At 43.0% G+C, this 11,707-nt stretch overlaps 2 protein-coding genes across 3 annotated transcripts; one reads left to right on the top strand and one right to left on the bottom strand.

Annotated features, from left to right (window-relative positions):
• The first annotated feature begins 14 nt into the window (after positions 1-14).
• EBNA1BP2 (EBNA1 binding protein 2) lies at positions 15-6,687 on the top strand. Of its 2 annotated transcripts, none has more exons than XM_081865578.1 (10): positions 15-120; positions 354-563; positions 1,349-1,432; positions 2,093-2,259; positions 2,461-2,584; positions 3,525-3,614; positions 3,856-3,931; positions 4,659-4,752; positions 5,568-5,730; positions 6,376-6,687. In XM_081865578.1, the coding sequence occupies exons 2-10, from the start codon at positions 492-494 to the stop codon at positions 6,424-6,426; spliced, it is 921 nt and encodes a 306-aa protein (XP_081721704.1). In that variant the 5' UTR covers positions 15-120; positions 354-491; the 3' UTR covers positions 6,427-6,687. The 2 variants fall into 2 exon arrangements, with proteins under 2 accessions (XP_081721704.1, XP_081721705.1); XM_081865579.1 differs by lacking the exon at positions 15-120 and adding an exon at positions 123-140.
• Positions 6,688-7,054: 367 nt separating this feature from the next.
• CFAP144 (cilia and flagella associated protein 144) lies at positions 7,055-11,650 on the bottom strand. Its single transcript, XM_081865618.1, has 4 exons — positions 11,411-11,650; positions 9,736-9,795; positions 7,620-7,723; positions 7,055-7,363 (listed from the first exon to the last, which is right to left on the bottom strand). Exons 1-4 carry the CDS (start codon positions 11,544-11,546, stop codon positions 7,250-7,252), a joined length of 414 nt encoding a protein of 137 aa, XP_081721744.1. The 5' UTR covers positions 11,547-11,650; the 3' UTR covers positions 7,055-7,249.
• Positions 11,651-11,707: the final 57 nt, after the last annotated feature.

Here is an 11,707-nt window from a genome sequence, read left to right as displayed (position 1 = left end):
GGAACTCTAACCGGAAGAGGAAATACACGGAAACCGGAAGTAGCTTTGTGCCGTTCCGCGTGGTTTCTGAACCAGCGTCTGGCTGGAGTCGTGGAAGGGGCCGCCAGAAGAGGAGTCGTGGTAAGACCAAGTCTATAGTAGTATGTATGGTTTACGTGGGAGTAAGCGCTATTGAATACAGCGGGGGCTCCTTCCGAGCAGGATTATAAAACGCGAGGCGGTTTCTAGGCAGGGAAGAAGCCCCAGGTTCGGCTTAATGCAACGTTAGGAATGTTTTGGGGCGGCAGGTGGAAGTTCAACAGGTGAAGCATTCCCGGAATTTAAATGTTTGCCGTTTCTCCGTCTTTTACCAGCCTGGCCGCGGGGAGGCGGGGAAGCAATACCAATCTCTCCAGTGGAGAAATTGAAGGTGGAGCGCACTTTCTGTGTCCCCCCCCCCCCGTTCTTCGTGTAGCTCGGTGGATTCGAGGCGCCCCAAAGCACAGTGTGCAATGCCTCACGTAGAGATGGAGGAGGGCTTCTCTTCATCGGATTCGGAAGAGTCTCTTGTCACTGACCGAGAGGTAAGTTTAGTGCTGTGATCATGCTGCGCTGGAGTGTGGGCAGGATGTTTGTTATGGCTGGTGATGTTTAGCTCATTTCTCTGTAGCCTGCCGTGGAGGGCTACACTTCATTTCTTACAAAGGTTGTAAGCAGGACTATATTTATATAATAGCAATACCTTAAAAATAAAATTTATATAGGGCATTTCCCTATATAAATATCTTTACTTGCATGTAGAAGCAACACAGAGACAGCAGGGCTAGTCCTTGTTAGCTAGAGCTGCTCATGTGATGGTGTAACACCAGGCAACACTGAACGTCTCTCCATAGTGAATTGTGTAGGGAGCTTCCACAACCCATTTCATGGGTTCATCATACATCACATACATTTTTTGGTGTTTTAAGTAATAGCCCTATATTATTGTTCATATTGTAAGTAAGCAGCTGAGGTGGAAAGAATAGCAGCTTGCCTAGTTGGTTTATGACTAGAGTGAAATTTGAGTTAGTAGCTTACCGACTCACACTCCTAGCCACCAATACCTGTTCACAGTAGCACGTCATAGTACAGTGTCAATTCAGCATCGAAAGCAAAGCATGCTTACATAGGGCAGATAGAGAGCTGCTTTGTCTAATCACTTGCAATTTGAGCGCTTAATTTTAGGTTTCCTCTCACTTGTGCTCCTGTGTGCTTTGTTTCTTACGTTTTCCAAGGTTTTTATTATTAAGGGTTTGGGGTGGGTGAGCTAACTTCCTTCTGTTTCAGCAATCTGGGATGCTGCTGATTTTATAACTTTTCTTCCATATAGCTCCAAGACGCATTTTCTAAAGGTTCAATCAAGCCAGGCCTAAACGTTGTGCTAGAGGGACAGCCGAAAGCTTTCAACAACGTGGTGAGTGCTGTACGAACATGACCTTTGTGGGATTAATTTGTGTGGGCAGATTGAGCTTCATTTGGATGGGTATACCATTTAGCCAGAATAAAATTGTTCAGCCACTCAGTTCAGTCTATCTGCTGAACTAAACCTTTAAACTGAATTCCTGGCATCTACAGTCCTTTTCAATTTTTGGAATGGCTTGGGCTTATTTATCTGCATGCTTGATGAGTCTCATCTTTTAGATAGGGCATCATCCACCACTTACATGGTAACTTGATGCTTTACTTATTTGGACCATCAAGACATGTTGGAGGTGGGACAAGAAAAAAAGTTGACACTTATTTGACTACACTCTATCAAAATAAGAGTGGTACCATGTTCTGCAGGCTGATAAAATCCCTTAAGTTATTCAGTTTCTTTCAAATTTATAGAAGAAATTCTGTATTGGCCTCTGTTTGTGTTGTCATTGTTAAGACTGAAGCACTAGGAGGAGTTTGAGGCTCAAAAACCTCTGGCATCTGTTTTGATAGTGAGCAGAAGACAATGCATCTTTTTGGGGTGGGAGTATCAGGACATGGTCTGTTTGGGTTGGAGAGATTCTAACATGGTTGGCATGTTAGTTATCGTGTAGATTTTGCGTTGCATTTAATACACAATTAATATGCTCTTTTCTAGGATGGATTGAAGCAGTGCTTGTCTGAATTCCAGAAACACCTGGCCTGGATTGAAAGGCTTGATGTTACCTCTCATTTGGAAACAAGTGCCACAAATGCAGCTTCTAGTCAAACACTTGACAAAGATGATGTTGACCCTGAGGATGACTTCAAGAGAGAGATGAGCTTGTAAGTCTGTGTGTAGGAAGTAGAGCTGCTTCTTATCAGCCTGGTGTGTTGAGCTTTTAGCTTTTTTCAGCCATATGCACAATGGAACAATATGTTAGTAGTTCAAGAGTTTTTTATTGTCCAATGGAAAAAGTAACAATTTACTAATGGTCCAATGGCTGCTTGCATATAACATCTTAATACATTATCCTGTGTTTCCAGCTATCGTCAAGCCCAAGCATCTGTTTTAGAAGCTTTGCCTCGGCTGCATAAGTTCAAAATCCCTACAAGGCGGCCTGATGACTATTTTGCAGAGATGGCAAAATCTGATCAGCAGATGCAGAAGGTAAGGTGCATGGTTCCTCTTCTTTTCTCATCTGGCTGCTATAATAGATATGTTGCTGCTCATATACAAAATTGTGGCTCATTGGGTCAGGTATTTTGATGGTGCCTGATTGTAATGCATCAGCTAATGGAGAAAAAGAGCTCTAGCAAAGTTCTTCTCAGTGCATAATGCTACAGATCATGAATTGTTAATTAAAAATTTGTTAATAAAAGGCCATAAAAAGCTTGCTTGTGAGCATTTTCAGTTTGTACTGAACTCTTAAGAAAGAGGGACTATAATGAAGATTGATTTTGTGTGGAACATAATGCTGCTATCACATACAACATTGGGTATGGGGCAAATGTGTGTAGTTTAGGGAAACAGGTCTTGCAGACTCAGTTGGAACCTGTGTCAGGCCTAGTTAAGCCTTTGGGTCAGAGGTTCCCATCCCTGCTGCATATTGTCTTGGGCCTTCAGAATAAAGAATTAGCCTTGGATTCTGTAGCAATTCTTTGGCAGCAATACATCCTTATCAAGCTCTTTAGAGAACTGTCATTTTTTCTGTATTAACAGAATGATCCATCTAAGGCCATGGATGCATTTTGAGGCATTAATAGTGAACTTGTGCATCTGCTCTTACCTCTCTCTTTGGTCATTATGTATCCAACAAATAATGGTGGGTTATGAGTTTCTGGCATGATGCTTTTTCTTGTCTTGTGTGACCTTGCTGGAGAAAGACAGCAACTTTTGCCCAACAGTTATAGAGTTTGAGTAGTCCTAAACAGTTGAAGCAATTGTCAAAATTCATGTTTAGGAGTGCAGCACACTGAGCTGTTTGCTTTTCATTTCTGAAATTAAAAAGAGCATCATTGCCACAAACAAGCAGATTTCCATAGTCACAAATTCAGGGAACCTGCTTTCATCTGCATAAAAAGCACTTTGGTTGCTCTCTCTCAATTAGATTCGGCATAAGCTGAAGAGTAAACAAGAAGCAATGGAAAAGTCTGAAAGAGCCAAACAGCTCCGTGCCCTGAGAAAATACGGCAAAAAGGTGAGAAAAATGGTGACAAAAACATAGAAGCCCCCTTGGAATGGAGGAAGCGGGAAAGACACACCCATTGTTTTGATTGGCAGTCTCAGCATTGGAATCCTTTGGCATAAGTATCTAGAAATATCATGAACAGGACTCCTAGGGTGTGGGAAGGATACATGTGTGTGCAAAAAAGGGAGCATTTTGGAAAGGACTGGGGTACTGTGGAAGGAAAGCCTCACTTTTTATTTCTTGTTGGTAGGTCCAAACTGAGGTGCTGCAGAAGAGGCAGAAGGAGAAATCCACAATGCTGAATGCAATCAAGAAATACCAGAAAGGTGAGGCACTCCACTCCCACGTTATCCTTCACTACTCCCTCCCCCAACCCTTACTACAGCAGTAGAAAATTGTATCCCTCTTCAGGCATTCCACTTGCATGTAAAAGCAACATGAGAGAGGGGCTAAGTATGCTCAGCTCCATCACAGTCCCTCCACAACTTGGGAGGGCACACTTCTGAAGCAGAGAGCTTCCTGGGTTGTGGAAGCTCCCTGCATGATTCAGAGCTCTGCTGTTGCTGTGTTGCTTTTGCATGCAAGTAGAATACCTAAAGGAAGGCTTATGTGTAGTCCATGTTGCAAGAACTTGGTTTGTGGGAAAGCTTGTTGATACCTCCAGCCACTGCTGCATAGAAAATATAGAAATTATAATCTAGTACTTGAGAGTCTAAATCAGGGGTCAGCAAACTTTTTTGGCAGGGGGCCGGTCCACTGTCCCTCAGACCTATATTTTGAGGGGGGAAAATGAACGAATATCTATGCCCCACAAATAACCCAGAGATGCATTTTACTCCTGTAAAAACATGCTGATTCCCAGACCGTCCGCGGGCTGGATTTAGAAGGCAATTGGGCTGGATCCGGCCCCCGGGCCTTAGTTCTAAATGCTGCACAATATTCCTGTGCATAGATATACCTCTTTGGGTGACAAAGCAAGCCTTCCTGCAGTGTTTGTCCTGGAGTTTCTTTTCTGGCTTGGCATGCAGCTCATTTATTCTGTCTTTTATTCAGGTCTTTCGGACAAGCTGGACTTCTTGGAAGGTGAAAAAGCACCAGCAACTCAGGGAAAGAAGGCGGGGGCTGGAGGCCAGCATAAAAATAAAGGGTAAGGCCTGTGAAGTGCCGGGATGTCTACTAAAACTTGCATTTCTTTTGCTTTACCATGAATAAGTCTTTTATTGGATCAGTTTTGTTTTGTTTCATGTTTAAGTTCTAAGTTCTTCTAATAACAAAAGTTGATTCATTAGCAGAGCACTGGAGGGGGAGCGAGGCGGCAGCGATTGGGTTGGATTGGCCAAAGGTGTCCCTCTGCCCAGCTCTCTCAGCTAAAGCAGCCTCCTGATGGCAGCTGAGTGGCATGTCATTCCATTGATGTGGCACTGCCCCTTTCATTTGCAAATGCATGTGCACAAGTGTTGTCAGTGAGGTGCCTGCTGGTGACAAAACGGTGTTTTGGAGGTGGGGAGGGGCTGAGCTGGCCAGTTGGATCCCAAGTTGATCTCACTGCCATCACACCGACAGCACTGGAGCCCAAGATAAAAATTTAACTTCTTTCATACCTAACACCTAAGACTGATGCTCTCAGAGCTAGTAAGATTGAACTGTCTGAGACCTACAGCCTTAGAACTGCTGCTGTTTGGGTACACAGAAAAAGCAAACTGACTACTGGCTTCCAGTGTTTCTGTTTGATGCTGAATGAGTAGTCTTTGCCGTTAGGTGTCTGGCAAAGTGGGAAGCGGGTTGTGAAGTGTCAGGAGGGGGTGTGGGGTGCTCCTTAAAATAACGGTGTACTGAAGTTGGAATAATTCCTTTTGAGGGCAGGGAGAGAAAGATAAAAATGTGTGCTGAGGAGCCGGCCAGTTTTTGGGTAGAAAGATGGCTAAGTACCCAGCCATAATTAGCTGGTTGTTTTTCTTTCAGACCAAGTGCCAAACGACGCTACAAGAATCAGAAGTTTGGTTTTGGTGGCAAGAAGAAAGGGTCAAAATGGAACACTCGAGAAAGTCACAATGATACATCCAACTTCCGTGCTAGTGTGGCCCACCACAAGGGTCCTGGGAAAGCAGGGAAAAAGGGTGCCAGTGTGAGTACCTGCCATGAATTGTTTTTATTTAGACATTTAATGTTAATGGACAGAAGTGGCTTATAGTAATTTACCAATGCATTCATATAATTTGGAGGGATTTTAATCAGGCTACACTTCTTATGGTTTAGAGTGAGCTCTTAGTATTTATTTATGGCTGCTGTTCATATTGTGGGTGTGTGTTTGAGTTTTACTTACATTGCTTTATATATTGCTATCTTCTTTTTTAGTGAACTTTGTAAGGCAGGGTATGAATTCATTAAATTTGTAAGTGCATAAATTAAATGATTAAAATTTATCAGGGTGTCTTCTGCTGGCATAAATAAAAATTAGCAAACAGCTGCCAACTGGGAAAATCTTGCTGTAATCTGGCTGCTAGTGGAGCATTCGCTGAGCTGGTTCACACCTCACATTAAGCCACAGTAACAATGGCATTCTGTGAATGAGCAACAAGCAGGACTGTTCAGTCACTCTGCCTTGCGCCTGGACCCAGAAAAGCAACCCACAAGGCTTGGCTTGCCATTACATGTGAAACAGCCCATTGTGGTACACAGCTCCCCCTCTCCCTCCCTGCTGTCACCCTTTCCCTTGTACAGTATAGCTAAGGTAGTAAAATGATAACATTCAACTTGTATCTCATTTTAGAAGAGGCCTGGCAAGAAGGTGAGGCAGAAAATGAAGAACCGTTCCCGATAATGAGTAAAATGGGTGACCTTTCCTTCTTTGTGAAGTGTGATTCCCTACGGAACGTTGGCGTGAAGTGATGCTGACCTGGACAACATAGCCATTCAGATTGCCATTCAGAGTCAGCAAGTGGTACTGCCTGACACTGGGTGTATGCCCTTCTCATACATAAATAACAAGCAGAAGCTTCTGGTTGCCTATATTTCATACTGATTTGGTCTTTCTTGATCCTCCTTGTGCAAGATTGTGAATTTAAAAGTTTTGATAGCTTGATCATCTGTGTCAGGTTGGGAGAGATCCTTTCTGGTTTGCACAGGGTCTCACTAAATCCTTCAATTTTTTTGGTACCTCATACATAACATCATCCTGTGTGCTCCTCCTTGTCACCCAGCAGTGGTGCATGCAGAGTACGAAGCAATAGCTTTTGTATTTCTGCCACTTTATGACTTTCTTTGCTAAGGGCATTGGGTCCTCCTCTTCCATTCAACAGCAGAAGCTGGTGGTTTACCAGCAAACAATCACATGAACTACTGTTGCTGCTCATACCACAACTTCTGGTTGAGAAACAGATTGTCCTATCCACCCACTATAAAAACTGATGACTTGTACAAAATGAATATGGTGGCAGAAAGAATAGCAGGCAGTTTCAGGGCAGGTTTATTGTAATATTAAACGTTCACATAACACAGGACTTTCCTATACCCACTGCCTTGCACCCTGTGTCAGGCCTCTGTCTTATGCTTTGCAATAATTAAAAGATGGAGACCATGGAAGTCTGGAAGCCTAAATTTATGTCTACAGTCCTTCCCTTAAAGTCCTGCAATGCTGTGTTCCTTTATCGCTTATCTTTTGTCATCCCCTTCAGGCGCCACATAGCTGCCATATATCTGGTGATTTCAGTGCTCCGACTTGGGAAGTATAGCCTGTTGTCATTCCGGTTTACACTGATCTGTGAAGGAGAATATTACCATAGTATAAGAACATTTGGCGTAAGGGAGGAGCTAGGATTTGAATATTTTCCCCAAATTATCTCCCCATTTGGTGAAATGTCTAGATTCTGATAGCCAACCAGGTACTCCTTACAAACTTTCAAAGCTTTCTCCATAGCTATAACAGCTTAAAATTATTTTCCTGTAAAGTCTGGATTCTTAAAATGCCAGACAACTACATACACTTCCCCAGAAGCTCCTTAAAAACCCACTTACCAAAGGTGTGGAAAACCAGCCGATTTCTTGGCTTTCTGTTTGTGGTTCTGTGTATTTCTTGTTTGGTTCAAGTGCAGCATGATGAATTAGTTTCAGGAACTTAGCTATAGGGTTAAAGCATTGGCAATGAGACTTGCTTAGTGTAGACTGGGTGCAAGGCACTTAGATTGCACTGAAATTTTTAGATGTGATGATGCTACGGTGCTCTGTTAAATGCTTATACAGTATCAATTTCAATGTTTGTTCTGCTTGCATAACTTATTAGCTTGCACCTGAAGTTTTTACATACTTCATTTATTTCACAATGCATATGCTGCCTTTCATGGTCAATTCTCTCAAGCTGGCTTACAACAAAATGATACAACAAAATTAATTATATACCAATAATACCCACCACCTACCCCCTCAAAAAATGTTAGAGGAGTTGAACATGCTTTTGGTTCCTGCTGTGAATGAGGAAGGACAGCTGCTTTGCCTGTTCTGTGAGCAGCATTGCAAAAAAACTTGGTATCTTTCGTTCTGTGTGTGTCAAATATCTAAAAACACTGGCAAACCTAGTAAAAATGCAATTGAATTTTCGTTGTATTTAATGACAAGGTCATAGAATAGGATAGCCCACCCTTTGGCAACCTGGTGCCCTATAGATGCTTGGGACCACAACTTCCATCAGCCCCGGCCAGTACAATTGTCCTGGTTGGAGCTGATGAAGAGTTGTCATTCAAAACAGCTGGAGGGCATGCACTTTGTGAAGGCTGGGATAGCAGGTACTAAATCCTTCTGAAGAACACACTCTTAGCTTGTGTTATGGCTTTGTCTTGTTTCTCTTATTTTCACTCGGGCCTAAATTACATAATGAAAGTGGCATTTGCTTATCATCTTGTTTCCTAATACAGTGGTACCTCGGATTACATACGCTTCAGGTTACAGACTCCGCTAACCCAGAAATAGTACCTCGGGTTAAGAACTTTGCTTCAGGATGAGAACAGAAATTGTGCTCCAGCGGCGCGGCAGCAGCAGGAGGCCCCATTAGCTAAAGTGGTGCTTCAGGTTAAGAACAGTTTCAGGTTAAGAACAGACCTCCGGAATGAATTAAGTACTTAACCAGAGGTACCACTGTATTTCCAGTAAGTCTTGTACCCTGGCCCTAATTCTAGATTTCCAGGCACTGCTCTTCTGCACAGAGTATAGCAACTGCATGCTAATGCCTATGCTGCCATGCTCTCGCTCTGTAGATGCATGACAGGAGAATGAAGCTTGGAAAAGATCTTCAGAGAAGTTCACATCTTCTCTAAGGCACACAGGAGGCCTGCATTGTTCTGGTAAAATTGGATGACTACAGTATTTTGTATAATTTAATAGAGGTTGCAGAAAACCTCAATTCCCAAAGACACGTCCTCTTGGCTGCTCTACATTTTACCCTTCCAAAAAGGTTAGCTGTCACTGGCCTTAAGCTAACTTCATTGTTGTTCCAAAAGGCTTAACTATATTACAACAGTATTTGCTGGCAAGAATTCAAGTTACAAAAAGGCCACAAACCAGTGTCCATCCTGAAACCAATATCCTGGATAAAGGCATTTCAACATAACAAGCACCATTTAGGTCTCTCAGAACCCTTAGAAAGGTAAAGAATTAAACAGATGAAATGGGAACTAATCTAGTGACATAATATTAAGTTGGAAGTGAAATTTGATAGTATCACTGTGTGGCTAGGTAAGTTGGGGTTTGTTGCTTTGAATATTGAAGCTTGTGCTTTTAAATATTTGCAAAAATATATCATTATTAAGAAATAAACATAATGGCAGTGACTTTTTTCTTAACTTGAAAGTTTCAACACTCCAACATACTTGGAAAGGAATTGATCCAATAAAAGATCGATCCCAAAAACAAGAAATACAAAAATTGGAGCTATCTGCTGTCTCTTGCCACATTCCATTGCAGATTATATAGTATAATGCTTTTTGGTTTACAGAGGGAGAAAGAGAGTGAAGTTTGACGTTTAAACTTCAGTATGGTGCTACATACTTTGCCTTCTTTGATCCATGCTGGAAAACATTTCATAAATGACTCCTCTCTGTTTCACTAACTTAAATGTAACTGTTTAAAAGCATGTGCTTACCATCTGCAGGTTCCTCTAAGTTATCATGCCAAGAGGTAGGCTTTCGAGTTATGGTGTAAACTAAAGGTAAAAGCAAAATAAGGCAAATTAATCACTAGATAACCTTAAGCAAGGGCAGAGGAAAACTAACAAAGCTTAGAAATTTATCATTCTTCTTTCCCCACACCACCCGTCTTTGGCAGGAATTTAGGCCTTTTTCTTAAATGCAGGTTTTCAAAGAACCACAAGGATATTTGGGGGACAACTGTTGCATAACTTTTGGGGGTCCCACAGATAGGCATGGGAGACACTACAAAGCCAGTGCATCATTTTAGAGGAAAAGACTGGCCCCTGGGATCAAAACTATTAGAGAGATTTGTGTAATATGTCAGTTTCCAGAGGAGTAGGCCTGTTGGGGTATGTTTATGTTAGTGGCTTAAAATGCAGCAAGGCCATTGCCCCTGCTGCTGTGTTTAAAGCTGCATTTGCATGGTGGTGTTCACATCAGAGATAGGGCGGGGTTGTCTCCCCACATGTGACATCTTTTCGATTTCTTGCCCCTGCAATCCCCACCTTCCAACTCCTATTCATGAAGCTGTCATCTGTATAAGTGTGCTCATCTGGGCATGTGAGATAGCTGTCTCAAATGTTCACATTTAATAGCCAGATTACAGCTAATTTGGGAGAGGGGCTAGGAAATGCATCAAACAATAGTATTTGTCAAAGTACAAGATCAGTATGGATTGTGGCTAACATCGTGTGAATGCGGCTTCAAAAAGAAGTGGGTGCCCTGGATGGGGAGAAAGTAGTAATGTGAACATATCCTTAGTATGGATATTGTAACAACACTTTTTTGACGTGTTTATGAAACGGCTCAGTCTTATTGACTGAGTTTTAGGACTGCAAATCCACGCACACAGAGAACTGCAAAGATATTACCAACAAATGGCTCTATTCTATGAATCCCTCCTGATTCAGTTTGGCACTGAGAATGTGGTTTAGGAATTCAGGAAGCTGCCTTATACCAAGTCAAACTATTGGTCCATGTAACACAGTATTGTCCACACCAGCTGGCAACAGCTCCAGGATTTCAGTCAGGATTTTCTCCCAGCCTCACCTCTAGAGATGCTGGGAATTGAACCTGAGACCTTCTTAAGGCACTGAGCTACAGCCCCTCTCCTTTAGTTGTTGCACCTCTTAAACGCCCCTGATCCTATGGAGATCTAACAGCTCATATTGCAGCTCATATTTCTGCTTGGGCATTTAAAGTGCACTTTATGTGATATCACAAATTGCTGCTGCTGTGAGGGTCAGTCTGCATACCTTTAAGCTCCAATTCAACTGCCAATACAGTACTGCTTTTGCATTCCTTTGCTACTTGTTTCCAACCTACAAATTTCCCTCCTTTACACAGATGTGTGTGTGGGTCAGAAACCTGTGGATCACACTCTTTAAAGTGCCACAAACCCCTCTGGTGGTGGTTGGTGTTTTTTTTTATATTTTAGTTTGCAGCAAGTGACTTGACCTTCTAGAAACTTATGACAACCAGCACCCAAACACGGTTCATTTGTGGAAAGGGGGGAAACTAGAGCCAGCTGGAGTCAAGAGCCAGGGGACTCCCATAGACCTAACTGGGAAGCTCCGTCTGCCCATGAGAAGGGGAGAAGTCTCTCCCCTCCCCCCGGTACCCCCGTACCCGTCATCAGGGGGTTCATCGCGTATTCCGTCTGCAGGCGCTGGCATCGTAGCTCCTTCCGGACCGTCTCACAGAAGATCTTGTTCTGGCTTACTGGGTCCAATGGTTCCTTTGGGACCCGCGCGGCTCCTGCCATCTGCCGCTAACCGGGTGGGAGACTATTTAGAACGTGCCCGGAGCGCCCCGAAATGCCCTTTGTGTATGTTGCGGGCGGCGTTTCCCCACCTTTTCGTATCCTAGCAACCGAGCGGAACGTCGCAGCCGAAAGTTACGCCGGGATTCTGACCGCGCCCCTTC

The sequence above is a fragment of the Podarcis erhardii genome (genome assembly GCF_964252035.2).
Source record: "Podarcis erhardii genome assembly, chromosome: 6".
NCBI classification, from domain to species: domain Eukaryota; kingdom Metazoa; phylum Chordata; class Lepidosauria; order Squamata; family Lacertidae; genus Podarcis; species Podarcis erhardii.
Note: the sequence above shows the minus strand (reverse complement) of the source record. Positions and strands in the feature narration are given on the sequence as shown.

Bases quoted from the DNA above. Each gene is read 5' to 3' on its own strand.
- CFAP144 (XM_081865618.1), bottom strand. From the start codon at position 11,546: ATGGCAGGAGCCGCGCGGGTCCCAAAGGAACCATTGGACCCAGTAAGC. The intron at 7,724-9,735 runs GTAAGCACATGC...TTAACCCTATAG, and splicing joins CTTAGAGGAACCTGCAGATG to CTAAGTTCCTGAAACTAATT. The intron at 7,364-7,619 runs GTAAGTGGGTTT...TCTCCTTCACAG, and splicing joins GCTGGTTTTCCACACCTTTG to ATCAGTGTAAACCGGAATGA.
- EBNA1BP2 (XM_081865578.1), top strand. From the start codon at position 492: ATGCCTCACGTAGAGATGGAGGAGGGCTTCTCTTCATCGGATTCGGAA. The intron at 1,433-2,092 runs GTGAGTGCTGTA...GCTCTTTTCTAG, and splicing joins CGAAAGCTTTCAACAACGTG to GATGGATTGAAGCAGTGCTT. The intron at 3,932-4,658 runs GTGAGGCACTCC...TCTTTTATTCAG, and splicing joins AATCAAGAAATACCAGAAAG to GTCTTTCGGACAAGCTGGAC.